Source organism: Panthera tigris, chromosome D3 (assembly GCF_018350195.1).
Source record: "Panthera tigris isolate Pti1 chromosome D3, P.tigris_Pti1_mat1.1, whole genome shotgun sequence".
Taxonomy (NCBI): domain Eukaryota; kingdom Metazoa; phylum Chordata; class Mammalia; order Carnivora; family Felidae; genus Panthera; species Panthera tigris.
This window is the reverse complement of record NC_056671.1, coordinates 5132401-5147969: the sequence shown is the minus strand read 5'-3', so window position 1 is coordinate 5147969 and position 15569 is coordinate 5132401. Positions and strand designations below refer to the sequence as shown.

Sequence of the window (15569 nt, the reverse complement as noted above, 5' to 3'; positions counted from 1 at the left end):
AGAGCTGCTTCCCCACCCGCCTGGGTGACCAGATAGCCCCAGGCAGCCTCGGAAGGAGCGCACACCCGTAAATATTGCCCCCGACGTGGTGAGAGCTATAAAATCATTGGCTCTTGTTACTGTGATGCCCATGAGAAGTAGAAATAATAACACACTGACAGTCTGTGTATATTTCATGTAGGTAACAGGGCACACATGGGGTAGCGTGCTTCTCCCGCGCAGTTGACTCCAAGGACTTGGCTCCTCTTTGCGAGGACCCTAAGGGGCGCGTTACTAGGCCCAGTGCGCAGGGTGTCTTCGTCCAAGGAAAGCCTCTGCTGCTTTTAAAACGGTTTGCCAGCCTCCCCGTCGGGGAATCGAACCCCGGTCTCCCGCGTGACAGGCGGGGATACTCACCACTATACTAACGAGGACACGCTATGGCAACCTCTTTCTGGGTCGGTCCATATAGATACAGCGCCGACCTGCTACCGCGCGCATCCATCCCCAGCCGGGATTGTCACAGACGCAGCGCCGGGCGCGCCTGGCCAGTGGGCCTCCCGAGGCGCGGAGGGACCTCTCGGAAACGATGGGATACTAAGCATCCGTGAAGGAGAAAAACGTGGGCACGAGACGAAGATGTGGCTTCCGATATCCCTATTCCTCGAAAAAAAGGGCTCACGGGTAGGGGATGTAGCTCAGTGGTAGAGCGCATGCTTTGCATGTATGAGGCCCCGGGTTCAATCCCCGGCATCTCCACTTGTTTTCCTTTTTTTTTTTTTTTTTTTTTTTGTCCGAAAGCCGTCGCACCACCAGAAGGCAAAGCAGGGAAGGTGACCCAGATGCCCCGCATTAGTGGGTCTGGGAAACAAGCCCCCATGGACAAGGCAGCGCTAGGAAACGTCCCCGGCCCGGTCCCAAACGCGGTTACCCAGGGAACCCCCCTCCCCCGCGGAGATTCAGATTGAATAGGTGGGCGGTGGACCCAGGAATCTGCGTTTCTACACTCCTATTCTAGTCACCGGCTTGTGATTTCTAAGGAGGGTTTTGCAAGTGGCCGTTTAGTCAGTGGCTCCTGAGCGCCTAATGCCGGTGATGCGCATGCATGGAGCTCCTACTGTGTGCCCAGGTACAGTGTTAGTTGAGTATTCCTTGGAGAAGAGAAGCAAGGTTTGAGTTCTAGAGACTAGCATTCATCCGGTATAGGTTAAGTTTTAGGAAGACAGTAATACTGATAAGATGGAGACTGGAGGGGGAGGGTGTGGAAGCTGGTATGCAACAGCCGTCAGGAGGCCTGGCTAGGCAGGGGAAATGACAGGTGCTAAGGCTCCAGGTTGGGAGGGGGAGGAGAGCTCTGTCTGAAGACACTGAAAGCAAGCCCTGTGCATGGAGTTTGGTGAATGAGGGTTATATAAGGGTCTTGAATTTTATCGAAGATTCTAGAAGGCCTGATGTGGCATGGCATGTTCAGATTTAGCTGTAAAAAGGCTCCCTCTGGCTGCCAGGTGGAGAATACGCCCTGAGCCAGCAGGTGGAGGCTGGGAGAGCAGGCAGGAGCTGGTGGGGGCTTGTTAGGGATTCAGGGACTGGGGGCGTGTATGTGGGCGGGCAGGAGTGGAGCTGGGGAGCACGAGGGGTTTCTGGACAAACTCTGGGGGTAGAGCCCACCCAACCTGCAGCTGGCTGGAATGTGGGGAAGAGTAGGGGGGACCTCCTGGTTTGGGGGTACACTGGGATTAGCGGCCAAGCTATGGAGAGAGTAATTCTGGAATATTAAATGTGTATCTCTGTTATTTTATTTACATATCTACGTTTTAGAATTTATGCATTTGTACTACAGCATTAGCACAAACTGGTTTAGGACGAATATTCGGCTGAAGGAAGGAATCAACACCCCCTACAGGCATAGTGAACACCTGGGTGAGCCCCCACCCAGACTAGTTTCCGACCACCCCCGCATTCAGAGACTCACTCGACTCGCTCGCAGTTGTTCTCACGGCTGAGATTTATTACAGCACCAAACCCGGCAAGGGAGCGCCCAGCCCGCTGGGAAGGGCCCGCACGCACCCTCCCGCTCCCCGCCGCTCCGCCCTCCAGGCTGCCGCCCCACAAGGGACTAACGTAGTCCACAGAGCAGCGTGTGAGAAGACACCATTACCCCCTACGGAATAAACAGTTCTAAGAAGCCGCCCACGTCAGACTGCCCAGGACAGCAGCGAGCTGTGTCCAGACGTCCCGTGTCCGAGAGGAGAGAGGGTTCCTGGGGGCTCGGCCCGCCTCCTGGGAGCAGCCCGCATATCAGGGTGGCCACTGCCAGCCTCCTGGGTCTCCAGACAAGTGCTTGGCCTTGCAGCCAGGCCTCAGGTCAGTGGTCGCAGGCAGGGGGCCAGGCCTTCTCGACGTCGGCGTGCATGGCCTGCGGGAGCCACTGGCAGTATTCGGTCAGCAGGTCTGCGGGAAGCAGGAGGGAGGTCGGCGTCAGGGTGGCTCTGGACCCGGCTGCCTGCTGGGGCAGATCCGCCCACCGACCCCGGCTTGCCTCGGTGGGTCCCCTCCTGTCCGCTCCCAACCCCCTGGCCACGGGTCGCTCGCCCCGGGGGAACTCACATTTGGGGTTTTTCTTCCAAGCGGCGAGCAAGGCGTCTCGGCAGCTGGCGCGCTCGGCAGCGAGGGCTCTCAGGAGGCTCTCTGTCCTGGGCTGCAGCCTGCAGGTGGGGGACGCACGCTGTGGCTTCACTCCGCCGGAAGCTGTGCGAAGGGGCAGGCGCTCCCGCCAGGCCAGCCTGACCGAGGCCGGTGAAGGGTCTCCCTCCGTCGTGCTGGCGGTGTTGGCCGGAGAGGAGGGTCTAGACCCTGGCGCCCCACCGACCGCCTCTCCTCTCACACCCTCATCCGGCACCCTGGCTCTCCTCACTCCCACGCGGGCTGTTCCTCCTGCCTGGAACCTTCCTCCGCATCCCTGCTCCCAGCATCACCTCCTCCCCATCTGCTCAGCCAGGCTCCCCCCGACCAACCCCAGCCCCGCAGACGCTCATCCCCAACGTGCTGCTCTGTCCCTCTGTCGCCCGGTCCCCACACGCCATCTGCACTAGTCACGGTGGGGCTCGGTGTTGGCCTCCCCGCACTGCGACATCCCCACAGGGGGCGGGGTTGTGCCCGTGCCCCAGCACGCGAACGTGCCTGGCACACAGCTGGTGCTCACAACTGTCTGCCGGGGGTGTGACTTGGCTGGCAGAGGGGTAGGGGGCACCCGGCCCCCTGCCCCTACCCAGAGTCCCCGGGAATGCCGGGGCGTGTGCACGCCTGCCTGCTTCGTACGTGTCTGGCCCCCTGCGCCGTCTGGGACGCCAGTCTTAGGAAGGCGGTGGGGGCCACGAGCAGGAAGAGAGCAGAAGGGAGGAGGAGGCTGATGGGAGGGAGGCGGGTCTGTGCTCAGCGGGCAGGCAGCCCCCAGGATGCTCCCTGCTGATACCTGGAGCCTCACGATGGGCTGACCAGGGTCTCCCCCAAACCGCAGACCGTGACCTTATTTGAAGAGAACCTTTGAGGGTACAATTACTTAAGGGGAGGTCGTGCTGACTGGGGGCGGGCCCTAGATCCGACGACTGGTGTCCTTATGAGAAGAGAAGACACAGAGGCCGAGAGGGCCAGCCACGTGAAAACAGAGGCAGACACGGGGGCGATGTGGTCACAGGCCAAGGGACGCCTGGACGCACCAGGAGCTGGAAGAGACAGGAAGGACCCCGCCAGAGCCTTCAAAGGGAGCACAGCCCTGCGGACACCTTGACTTCCAACCTCTGGCCTCCACGGCCACGAGAAACACACTTCCGTCGTTTTAAGCCTCTCGGTTGGTGGGCGGTGATCTGTCCCGGCTGTCCCAGGGTGCTAGTCCCGCTCCCCTTGCCACCCGACGCTCCCGGGCAAGCCCGTACCTGGCCCACGTCTTTAGCATCGTGCCAGGACTGGACAGCAAACAGCCCCGGTGTGAGGCCAGCTGAGGGAAGACCTGAGGAGACAGCACAGGACAGGGTGAGGGGTCCGGCTCCCCTTCTGCCCACGACACCAGGGGCCGAGGGAGCCGCCGGGCCGCCTACCTGCCCTTCCAGCAGAAACCGGGCGAAGTGCTTGTAGCAGTCAATGCCCTCCGGAAAATCCACCTGGACCGCGGGGAGCGGCCAGCCGACACGGTCTGGAGGGCAGGGGCCCGTGAGCGAGAGATTGGGATGGGTTCCCACAGGCCCCTCGTCCTGGCCCCGAGCCCTTGGGCCCACCCACCAAAGAGGAAGAAGGCTGGAGGCCACACTGCCCGCGCCACACGCTTCCAGGGCACGTGGTGTGTGGCCACGTGTCCACCAGGGCGGTGGCAGGTCGCCCCAACTCACAGAACACGCTGGCCCGGTGACACTGGACCCGCCCCTTCTCGGGGCAGTAGGCAGGGGGCGGTGTCTCCAGGGGCTTGTCGAACTGGCAGTAGGAAGGCAGCAGGGCTGGGATCCACTGGACCTCCACGGCCGAGACGCCTGCGGGCCAGGAAGAGAAGGGCCGGGGGTCGCAGCGGGCACCTCCGCACGGGAGGGCCTCCCGGGTTCTCCCCCGACAGGGTCCCGGTGACACAGCTCAGCAGAGCCGCGGTGGGCCAGGCGAGGGGCCGGCCACCGGCCTGGCTACCTTTCATGTACATCTTGGTCGTCTCCACGATTTCCTGGTAGACCACAAATTCAGGGAGTTCTCTGAAAAGGACGGAACTGGGGTGGATGAAGACGGGGTCATCGAGGAGAGGCGTCTGCGGAGACACGGCGAGCGGGCGTGAGACCAGGAGACGCGCGCACAGCAGCTGAGACTGACCCGTGCGAACCGGATCCCACGCTCAGCCCAGAGAACAGGAGAGCGTTCCGCCAGCCGCCGGCGTGGCTCTCCGTGCGTCTGTCCACGCAGACGTGCGCGTGGCGAATCCGCCCCGCGGATGCTGCACCGACCCGTGCCAGCACCCGGATGAACCTGAACGATGAGATGCCAAGCGAGAGAAGGCACAGAGCGCCTCGTGCCGGTCGCCTCCGCCAGCACCAAGAGTCCGGCACAGACACAGAGCGGGTTAGGGGTGGGGAGATCAGGAGAAAACGAGGGGCCACTGCTAGCGGGCATGTGCATCTTTTGGGGACGCCGCACGTGTCCGGGAATCAGCTGTGGGGACGGTTGCATCGCTGGGCGAACACACTAAACACCTCCAGACTGCACACCTCGAGATGGTGAATTGTACCGTGTGTGACTTCTCTCTCAATTCAGCTGCTACAAAAATGCAGCTGGGGCAGAGCCAAGGCCCAAAGGGAGGTGGGAGCCCGCCGTGACCCCACCCCGATCCTTGGCGGGGGCTTTCCCAGAGGGGGACGGGTGGGGGTGGGGAGGGCAGGGCGGAGGGCAGCCTGGCGCAGCGACCCGCCCGCACGCTTCCCGAGGCTGACCTTGTAGGCGTTCTTCCACTTGTCGTCCGGCAGGTCCTCGCTCTGGACCCTGCGGGCCAGGTGGTCGCCCAGGCCGGCCACCACGATCTGCCGCAGGTAGGTCACCTGGCTCTCGGAAGGTGGCTGCATCTTGGGGTCCACGAAGAGCCCGGCCTCGGGGCACACGGTATTGACTGCAGGGAGAGCCGGGTGTGAGGACGGCAGTGGTGGGGACGGCGAGGCCCGGGGCTGCCTCCGCCCTGACCTTCTGGAAGGGCTCAGGCCCCTCGGCGTGAAGCTCCCGACTCAGTCACCTGCTCGCCAGGGCTCTTCTCCACCGAGGTTGCCGGGGTGTCCTCAGCAGGACACAACCAGCTGCCTGCCCCAAACCCACGGCCTCCTCCCCTTAGGACAAGACCCCAGTGCCTTAGTGGGCATCTGAGTGAGGCACCAAGGGAGACCCTGCTCGGCCTGCACGTGACTTCCCCGATGGGCTCTGTGAACGGGTCACCCCCCCAAGCGTGCATGGTAGGGCGAGATCATCTCCTCTCGAGCTCCTGCAGGGGGTGCTGCTGAGGCAGGCCTGACACGAGGAGAGGCCTCACGCTTCCGCACCAGAGGAGGGGGGTCTGAAGCTGTGGGGGTACCTTGCAGGGGGAGAGAGGGGATGGGGGGTTCGGGCCCTGCACCTCGGAGGGGGACGCGGCAGGGTGGAGAACCAGGGGATGAGGGCCAGGAAGGAAGGTGGGCGCAGACTGGACTGTTTCTGCTCTGAGATTTGCCCCGTAAACCTGTTTCTCTACAAGACCTTCGGCAAAACGGATGTCGTTGGAGGTGAAGAAAAGAGAAAAAAGGGGAAAAATAGGAAACGAACAGGCCCCAAGGACAGAACACAGAAGCCCGGAAGCCTCTGTGCCTGGAGCCCCCGCCTCCCGACGCGGCCTCACACAGGTCTGGTCTCTGCCGGCTCAGCCCAGGGGCAGAAAGTGGGGGGCTGCTCCCCGACTCGCAAAAAGGGGCTCTCCACTTGGCCATGGAGCAAGCAGTGGGGAGCCCCAGAGTGAAACTGTGGGGGGGTACAGGGGCCGCTGAGAAGGGGGTATGGGGAGCAGTGGGGGGCAGAGGGTGACAAGAGGAATGTCACTAAGGAAAAGAGGAGATCGAGGGACAGACAGCCTGATGGGAACCAGTGTGCACGTTACCCCCCCGCTGGCGCGCACGCCCGGGAAGCACCCCGTACTGGTTTGGGTTAAAGTCTCGGGAAGCAGGTGGGTTTGCAAACGTGGAATCCGTGGGTAACGGGGATTGACTGTACGTGGCTGGTGTCGCCCAAAACAACTTGAAACCTCAAAATAGTCAAGTTCTCTGCTGCATGCTGCCTGAGACTGGGAGGCTGGCGTGGGGGGCGGATGGTACCTGCGGTGGTCAGCTGGCCCCGCAGGCGCCGGATCTCCATCATGGCCTTGTACCGAAGCCCGTTGGCCTCGCAGAACTGGGGCGAGCAGCCGGAGTACTCACAGGCTCCCACGGCACCTAAGGACGAGGAGGGAGCTCGCTTGCTGCCCCGCCCAGGCCCGCCTGCCCCCAACCCCAGGCCTGCCTAGCCCCCCCCCCCGCCAGGCCCGCCTGCCCCCCCTCCCAGGCCCACCTAACCCCCACCCCACCCCCAGGCCCGCCTGCCCCCCACCCCAGGCCCGCCTAGCCCCTGCCCCCCGGAACCCCGCCCAGGCCCGCCTTCCCCCCACCCCAGGCCCGCCTAGCCCCTCCCCCCCGGAACCCCGCCCAGGCCCGCCTGCCCCCCCGCCTCCCGCCCAGGCCCGCCTGTCCCCTCCTCCCCCCAACCCGCCCAGGCCAGCCTAACCACCCCCCCCAGGCCCACCTGTCCCCTCCCTCCCCCTGGAACCCCGTCCAGGCCCACCTGCCCCCCACCCCTCCACGCCACACCGGGCACGCACCCAGCAGCACCATGACGTCCCCGAGCTGGAGAGAGGCGCCCTGCCCGGCCCAGATCCTTTTCATCTGGGCCACCCGGGCCCGCTTGCCCTTCAGCCTGGCGAGCTCCTCGTCACTGGTGGCCGGTCTGCCAACATAAGTACCACCTGGGTTACTGGCCCGGCCGCCCTCTGGGCCACAGGGGCAGGGAACGCATTAGTTAATCAGGGCAGGCTGGGAGGCTCAGGGGCAGAGAAAATGCCTGGTGGGGCCGCCGCCGAACACAACTGAGGTCCCAGAATCAAAATTCACTGCCAGCAGCCCACCAGATGATACACACGCCTGATTCCTAACCCGACCAGTCCGCGTCTAGGGACCGATACAAAGAAAGGATCCAACAAACGAGTGACGTCGCATGTTGCCGAGCTGCTCACAAGCGACAAGAGCCTGAACCCTGCTGTGACCACCACCGAGTGTGGCCTGGATGAATTACCCTCCTGGCTCCCCGGCCTGAAGAGCGGACACGCAGGTTAAGGCACCTGTCAGGCCCGGTTTGGAGCACTTTGCTCGCGTCCGCTACTTTATTTTTATTTTTTTAAATGTTTTTATTTATTTTGAGACAGAGAACAACAAAGCATGAGCAGGGGAGGGGCAGAGAGAGAGGGAGACACAGAATCCGAAGCAGGCTCCAGGCTCCGAGCCGTCAGCCCAGAGCCCGACGCGGGGCTCGAACTCACAAACCACAACATCATGACCTGAGCTGAAGTCAGACGCTTAACAGACTGAGCCACCCAGGTGCCCCTCGCGTCTGCTACTTTAACCCTGACGACAGCTCAACTGTTATTAAGGCCTCATCCCCACTTTCCCCCTCTCTTCACAGAGAGGTGAAGTCGTCTCCCCAAGGCCACACAGCCCGGAAGTGGCAGAGGGAGAGCTGAACCCCGGCGGGCTGGCCGTCATACAACCAACCCTTGACGTCTGCGCTGCCCCGGAAGTTCTGCAAAGGCAGAGCTCTGCCGGGATGGAACCGGGACGGAGCGCTGCCGGCTCAGGGAGGCCCCGAGTTAGCAGGAGGCCACCCCACACGCCAGTCACCCCCCCGCCCCCGGAGGGCAGCCCCCGCAGGCCCACCTGTCCAGCTCCTCGAACAGCTCCCGGACCGTCATGGCAGCCACGAGGGTGATGGCGTAGGGCAGGCAGCCGTGTTGTCTGCTCAGCGCCAGCATCTTGGCGTAGCGGGGCGCCACGGGGAACGTGGCCATGGTCCTGCCCAGCGCGGTGATGGGGCAGCTCAGCCGGGACCTCTGCAGCTGCTTCACCCTGGAGGACGGAGGCGTGCGGTGGGCGGGGGGCGGGGGGGCACAGCTAAGCGGCCCCGGGGCCCGCTGCTCCCCCCACCCCCAGCCCCGCCTACCTTTCTGTCTTCTGGGGCGCCTGCAGGGCACCCAGCGCCACCAGCAGCTCCTCGGCGGCGACGAGGGCCTCCGCGGAGGGAGAGGTTGGAAAGGGGAAGTTGATGACCTGGGCACAGGAGACACGGCAGGGGCAGCGGTGAGACGTGGAGAAGCAGGCAGGGTGGCCACAAGGGGCAGCAGGGCCTGGCCTGGCAGGGGACGGCGCCTCCCGCACCAGTCCGGACACCGCGCACAGCCCCGGGCGCTCAGGAAGTAGCCCCGGGCACACTCCAGCGCGGTGTGCCAGAGGGACCCCTTCGTTCACACGACCCACGGACTCAAAAGCACAGACCGAGCACCTCACGGGTGCGTCCACTGAGCACCTCGTGCGTCCTAGGGGCTGTTCTTGGCAACAGAGACGGAGAAAGCACCAGATAAGGGCTCCGCCTCCACGGGGCCCCTTCAACCAGAGCAAACGCATTAAGTGAACGGGAGCAGACGTCCTCACGCAACAAAAGGGTGAGGGAGGGGACAGACAGACCGGGATCGGGGATGGGGGCACCTGAGAAAGCGTGACCAACTCAAAACAAGTGTCCTAACAAATCCGCACACGGCCGCGTTCACAGCGGCTCTGTGCGTAGCAGCCAGAGGTGGAGACGCCCCAGGTGCCCGACGACAGCGAGACAGACAGGACGCGGCCTGGCCCTATGACGGAGCGATACTCAGCCGTACAGAGGAACAAAGTACTGACACGTGCCCCCACGTGGGTGACCCCCGAGGACGTTTATGCGAATGATCCCTTTCATACGAAACGTCCAAAACGGACAAAGCCACGGGGACAGAAAGCTGGTGCACGGTTGCCCTGGGGGTCAGGGTGGAAGGAACGGGAAAGGACTAATGGTCCAGGGTCTCCCTCTCTTTCTCTCTCTCTCTCTGCACAACCCCTTGTGGAGCAGCAGAAAGGCAGGTGACCCCCAGACAGGTGCCACGTGAGGACCGTGTCAACAGAACGTTCTGTGAGCCCCAAGGACAGCGACAGGTCTCTGTGCAGTGGGCAGGCCTTCCCTGTGTGGCTTCCGTCCCAGGCACTCGTCCCCCAGGTGCTCCAGGGGTGCAGCCCCGGGGGAAGCGGTGCCTCGAGAGGTGGGAGGGCCCAGCGGCACGTGTGGACACAGCATCCCACGAGAGCGCTCCGGGTGGCTGGGCCGGCACCACGGGGCTCCGCTCCTGGGTCCCCTGCATCTCAGGAGCTGGCCCACGCGGGGGCTGGGGGCTCAGCGGGGGCTGGGGGCTCGGCGGGGTGCTGGCAGGGCCGGGGGCCGCCACTGACCTTTTCAATGTTGAGTGCTTTCATCTGAAGGATCAAGTCTTCAACCGGCCTCCGGGTGATTTCAGGAGGAGGAAACGGCTCAAAGTCACCGAAAACCGCAGATGAATAGAGCCTGGGGGGGAGGAGAAGCACCAGAGAGAACACCATCATTTTATAAATAAATAGAAGGGCAGCTCCACCAAGCTACCGGGCACTGGATTTCAACCAGGACGCTTACGAGGGCCGGCACTGACCCTCCTCGTGCCTCTTTCCCTCTCCTGCGGGACAGGCCAAGCCAGCAGGGGACTCACCGGGGCTGGGGCACAGATGTCCGAAGCCACACATGCAGGGAGACCGGTGCCTGGCACACAGTCCCCGAGACTACTGTCGCTCCTTACTAGCTTTCTCTACACAGGTTCCCAATTTCCTTTTCTCGTGATTTAAAACAATGTCAAACACACCCCAAAAAACCCAGCTATAAAGTGATCGAATAACCATAACAAAACACAGACGGGAAAGATATTCGCCAATGACGCCTCTGAGGCAGAGCTAATACGCAGATTAGGTAAAGAACTCTTAGGACTCAACAATAAAGGAAAAAGAACCCCGTTAAAGAAATAAGCAAAAGAAACGAAAAAACAGTCCTCCCAAGAACACAGACAAATAGCCAATAGCACACGAAAAGACGCTCAAGGTCGTCGGGGGGGGAAACGCAAAGCAAGTGCACAGCGAGCGACCACGCACACTTGCAGGTCTAAAAAAACGGAAAGAACAAACGTTGGCGAGAATGTGGGGAGATGGGAACCTGCGAGCACGGCTGCTGGGAACGTCAGAGTGGGGCAGCCGCTGCGGAAGACGCTTGATGGGCCCCAGAAGGCGCAAGAGTGACTATGTGACCCAGCAACCCCCCCAACCCCCCACCCCAGGGAGAGACCCAGGGGAAGCAGAAACACCAGTCCGAGCAAGGGGACGGGAAGGGGAGGAAAGCGCCTAGCGGATGGGGGCTTCTTTTGGGGTGACGACATCTGGGACAGACTGGGGGACAGCTGCACGGTTCTGAGAACACCCAATACCAGAGAAGTGCACGCTTCAAAACTGTCAAAGTTCCGGTACGTTAACAGTACCTCCGGAAAGCCGTTAACAAGATAAAACGAAAACAAAACAGCTAAAAATAAGTATCGCTTAAGGGTCAGAATAAAGAAAGCACGTGGAGTGCTTGAGAGCCAACAAGGGCTTGCACGGCACCCCAAGGACCGTCCCCAGGGGGACACGGCACTCGCTGCAGACTGGGGCGGGGGCCCCCTTCCTTGCTCCTCAGTGGTGGCTGCCGCAGAGGGACCCCCAACGTCACTGGAGAGGCCAGGGGAGTCCCACCTGTAGCAGTGGCCTGGCTCTGTCCGGCCCGCTCGGCCCGCCCGCTGGTCGGCTGAGGCCTGTGACACCCAGGTGACTCGGAAGGAGGACACGCCAGTGACGCGGTCATAGTGACGCCTCTTCACTTTCCCACAGTCCACCACGTACTTGATGCCCGGGATGGTGAGGGACGTCTCGGCCACGTTGGTGGCCACGACGCACAGCCGTGTCCCTTCCGGGGGAGGCTGGAAGACCTGGGGTTGTCAGGGAGCAGAGGCCGCAAAACACCAGAATCAGGAAAGAGCTGGTGGCACAGACACGTGGGGCTCTTGACCCCAGAGAAATCGGCCAGGCTGGGGGGGCCCACGGGTGGCGAGGTGGACAAGCCCTCCCCTGGCCTCTGGCCGCGACATTCCTCAGCGCAAACGCAGGGATGCGTTCCTGTTCTCTAAGGGATCCCAACACCCTCTCCTATCTGGGGGCGCTGACCTAACCGCTGAGGAGGACGACAGCCCCGGGCCTGACCTGCCCCTATCTCAGTGCCCCTAGGAGGCGTCCCCAAGAGGCCAGGAGGAGCCCACACAGTTACCTGCGCCTGCTTCTCCGGGGCCAGCAGGGAGTAGAGCGGGAGCACGTGGAGGGGCAGCGACGCATCCGGCTGTGCACCTGCAGGGAAAGCAGGGCCGGCTGGTACTCCCCGCCCCCCGCGGGAGCCCACCTCAGGCTGCCCCGCGTCCCCCTACCTGTTGCACCCGCTACCAGGCGCCGCCCCCCGCCCCCAGACCAGCACAGGGTGGGCTGAGTCTGAGAGGCTCCTGGAGGCTCTTCAGGCCCCACGACCCTCCTCCAAGGGGGGGGACGCCCGCCCCGCTGGAGAGTCTGTTGGGAAGAATCTGGCCACGAGCCTACTGCCGGTTGGGTGCCCCCGGGGCTCCCACAAGGCCGTGGGCCCATCTCCGTACAGGGGGCCCTGGGACCGGGCAGCCCCCCCGAGCCAGCCCTGAGGCCTGCCTTTACCCAGCAAAGCTGAGCCCGGGGGTGGCATGCCCATCACAGTCAACACTACGGACATCGGAGGGTCTGTCTGCAGGCAGCTACAGGAAGTCAGCAAACAGCAGGCGCAAGGCGGCCACAAAGCCCGGCCCTCTTGAGCTCCAGACCAACAAGTCTGGGCCTAACCACCGGGCCTGGCACACCGCGGGCGCCCTGCAGACCCCTGCCGAGTGAATGACCCAGGGAGCGCGAGCAGGGGCCCTGCCCAGGGCACACCTCCGTCTGCCCCGTCGTCCCCCAAGTCCAGGTCAAGGTCGGAGCCCAGGGCCTCCTCCTCCTCCTCCTCGTCCATTTCCGCCTCCCTGTCCTCGTCGCCTTCGCCTGCAGGCAACACCGAGTAGCTGTCCAGACTGATCTGCGGCAACGTCTAGACAAAGAAGACAGCAGAACCCCAGCTGCGGGAGACAATGGTCACAGGCAGGAAAGACGAGCATGTCCAAGAACGAGGCCCAGCACTGCCCGTGAGCCCTCACAACCATTCTGCCCGCTTCCTCGCCTCAACACCGGCACGACCACAGAGCTTGTCTCAACGGGCTGCCGTGAGGACCAGTCGACACTTGGACTTACGACGCCGCCCGGCAGGTCCAAAACGCAGCGGGCGGGGGCAAGTGACCCCCCAGTAAGGACGCCGTCGCCCCCGGAACCACAACGACATTGTGTGGGACTCCGCACCCTTGCTCTGCCTGCCCTCCCAGACATCCTCACAGGCCCTGCTCAGGACCTCACGGCCAGCCTTCCAGAAGCTTCTTCCTGGCCTCAGGGCTGGCCTTCCAGAAACTTCTTCCTGGCCCACAGCACAGGGAACCTTCAAATCACAGCCCACCCTGAGGCCTCTAGGGCAGCACCACCCAACAGAACTCTCTTCCACGGTAGGAATGTTCTGGACCCAGCACGGTCGCCAGCAGCCCCAGGTGGCTACTGAGCACCTGAAATGCGTCTGATAGAATTCGATTAAAACTGAACCTTATTTTTATTTCGTTTTAATTACATTGGCACCTACATGCCATGGGGCCACTGGCCACCAGAGAAGGTAGCTTCAGAGTCCCCAGGCGCCCACGAGCCTCTACATACCGCTGCCCGGGCCTTCCTCGCTCTTGTCCTCGACTTCTTAAACTTCCGCACTTCCTCTACTGAATCTTCCTGATCTTCCTTTTCTGTAAGAAGGAGCAGATTCAGCAGGGAGATGTCTCGAGGCCACACGCGGGTTACCGGGGCCTGTTCTTCACCGTCCAGAGTAAGGCCACCGCGCTGCTGGCCATTTACTGGGGAACGGCAGGGCGGGCGGGGCGCCGGCTCTCACACAGGGAGGCTCTCGGGGCCAAGTGCCGCCGGGGTACCTGGAGGCCTGCGTCTGGCGTGCGGGAAGGCTCTCCTCAGCCTGCGGCACAGCGCGTGCACCTCTGCCTGCCCCGTCAGGAACACCAGGATGCCCCCTGCGAAAAGAACCAGATCCCTCGGCTACCCGGTCATTCGTGGAGCAAACACCTACTTAGCAACTACCACCTGCCAGGAGCTGGGCATAAGGAAGAGCCAGTCACGGCAGGACTCAGCCACAGAGACGCGCAGCGGCAGCCGCCTCCCACACAGAGGACGTGTGACAGGGAGCTGGACAGAGCCCCTGCACGACCTGGCTGTTCCACTCGTGGGCATTAGCCCAGGAGACCGGGAAAGAGGGACGCAACCCAAGACCTGTCCCCAGATACCCACGGCAGCTCCATTCACAACAGCCGAGAGGTGGAACAATCCAAGCGTCCGTCGGCTGGTGGATGGACCCCAGAGTGTGGTCCGTCCACACGGCAGAAAACACACAGACGAACCCCAAAAAAGCAAGACTACGTGAAAGAAGCCAGGCACAAAAGCCCACACACCGAACGAGTCCGTCTGTACAGAATGTCCGAATAGACGAATGCGTCGGGACAGAAAGCAGAACGGGGGGAGGGGCCAGGACAGGGGGATGGAGAGTTAGTGTTTAATGGGGACGGAGTTTCTCTTGTGGATGGTGGGGACGGCCGCACAGCACGGGCACACCTCAGAGATGCCGCGGGTCTGGTCCCAGACCACCGAGAAGCGAGCGTCACAATGAGTGACACAAGCGAGCGTCACAGCTGTTGCTGGGTTGCCCCGTGCACACGGAAGTTACGCTTACGCTATGCTGGAACCTACTGAGCGCGCGATGGCGTCACTGTCTAAAAAGACACCGCGGATGCCTCGATTTAAAATATCGCTAAAAACTGCTAACCGTCACCGGAGCTCTCAGGAGTGGTGACCGCTGCTCACAGATCACTGGAAACGTACAGGGGGAGAGTCTGAAATACCGTGGAGATCGCCAGCGCGTGACACGGACGCTGAAGGGAGCAAGTGCTGTCGGAAAAGGGGCCCGATCGGCTGGCTTGACGCAGGATCGCCACGAACCCTAACTCGTCAAGAGTGCAGGAGCCGCAAAGTACGATCAAGCAAAGCGAGCAAGCGAGGGGAGCCTGCACTTGGCAAGGCGCTAAACGCCTCCGGATTATACACTTAAAAACGGCTCAAATGGTCCAACTCGTGTTCGTTCCACCAGCAGGAAAGAGCCAGCGCGGGGAGGTGGGGCCTGGGGTCCGGAGGGGGGACCCGGCCTCGCCCGCCGCCGGGGCCTCACCTGGCGGCAGCATGCGGTGGATTTTGCAGACCTTCCGGAAGCACTCGCCACTGTAGTCTTCCAGCGGCGTCCGCTTGTTGAAATGCACCGTCACTGGGAACTGCCTGGACTCCACCTGGGACACACGCCCACAGGGGCACCGGGGGCGGTGGGCTGAGCTCGGTGCCTCCCCCCTCCCTGGCCCCTGCGACCCCGGAGCTCTCCGCTCGGCGCGAGCAGCTCCCCAAGGCCTCCCGGCCTCGGCCTCCACCAGCAGAGCGGGGCCTTACGGGAGCGGCCTCGACACCAGGCGTCCCGCTGCGGGAGCTGACGGGCCCCGCTCCCCCCCTCGCCGGCCCGAGACGCCGACCCAGGCGCTACCTTGATGACCGGGGGCGGCCGGGCGAAGAGCCGCTGGTTCTGCGTGAAGTCCTCCACCCGCAGCGTGGCCGACATGATGACCAGCTTCAGCGGCAGGTACCTCTGCGGGAGGG

The 15569-nt window shown here is 62.9% G+C and overlaps 1 protein-coding gene and 2 non-coding genes across 3 annotated transcripts in view; 1 reads left to right on the top strand and 2 right to left on the bottom strand.

Moving 5' to 3' along the window:
- Positions 1-341: 341 nt before the first annotated feature.
- On the bottom strand, positions 342-413 carry TRNAD-GUC. Its single transcript has one exon. It is a non-coding gene; the product is annotated as a tRNA-Asp (tRNA).
- Positions 414-666: 253 nt separating this feature from the next.
- Positions 667-738, top strand: TRNAA-UGC. The gene has a single exon. It is a non-coding gene; the product is annotated as a tRNA-Ala (tRNA).
- A 1227-nt stretch (positions 739-1965) lies between these two features.
- Positions 1966-15569, bottom strand: part of DHX37 (DEAH-box helicase 37) — a 28905-nt gene continuing 15301 nt past the window's right edge. Inside the window, exons 9-27 of the mRNA XM_042962440.1 lie at positions 15457-15558; positions 15097-15211; positions 13796-13891; positions 13530-13612; positions 12675-12825; positions 11995-12071; positions 11427-11659; positions 10074-10185; positions 8764-8870; positions 8481-8669; positions 7373-7497; positions 6834-6950; positions 5439-5611; positions 4648-4762; positions 4362-4499; positions 4074-4168; positions 3912-3985; positions 2587-2684; positions 1966-2430 (exon numbers count right to left, since the gene is read on the bottom strand). Coding sequence (XP_042818374.1) covers positions 2345-2430; positions 2587-2684; positions 3912-3985; positions 4074-4168; positions 4362-4499; positions 4648-4762; positions 5439-5611; positions 6834-6950; positions 7373-7497; positions 8481-8669; positions 8764-8870; positions 10074-10185; positions 11427-11659; positions 11995-12071; positions 12675-12825; positions 13530-13612; positions 13796-13891; positions 15097-15211; positions 15457-15558 — 2286 coding nt within the window. The 3' untranslated portion in view covers positions 1966-2344. The remainder of the gene's footprint in view (positions 2431-2586; positions 2685-3911; positions 3986-4073; positions 4169-4361; positions 4500-4647; positions 4763-5438; positions 5612-6833; positions 6951-7372; positions 7498-8480; positions 8670-8763; positions 8871-10073; positions 10186-11426; positions 11660-11994; positions 12072-12674; positions 12826-13529; positions 13613-13795; positions 13892-15096; positions 15212-15456; positions 15559-15569) is intronic.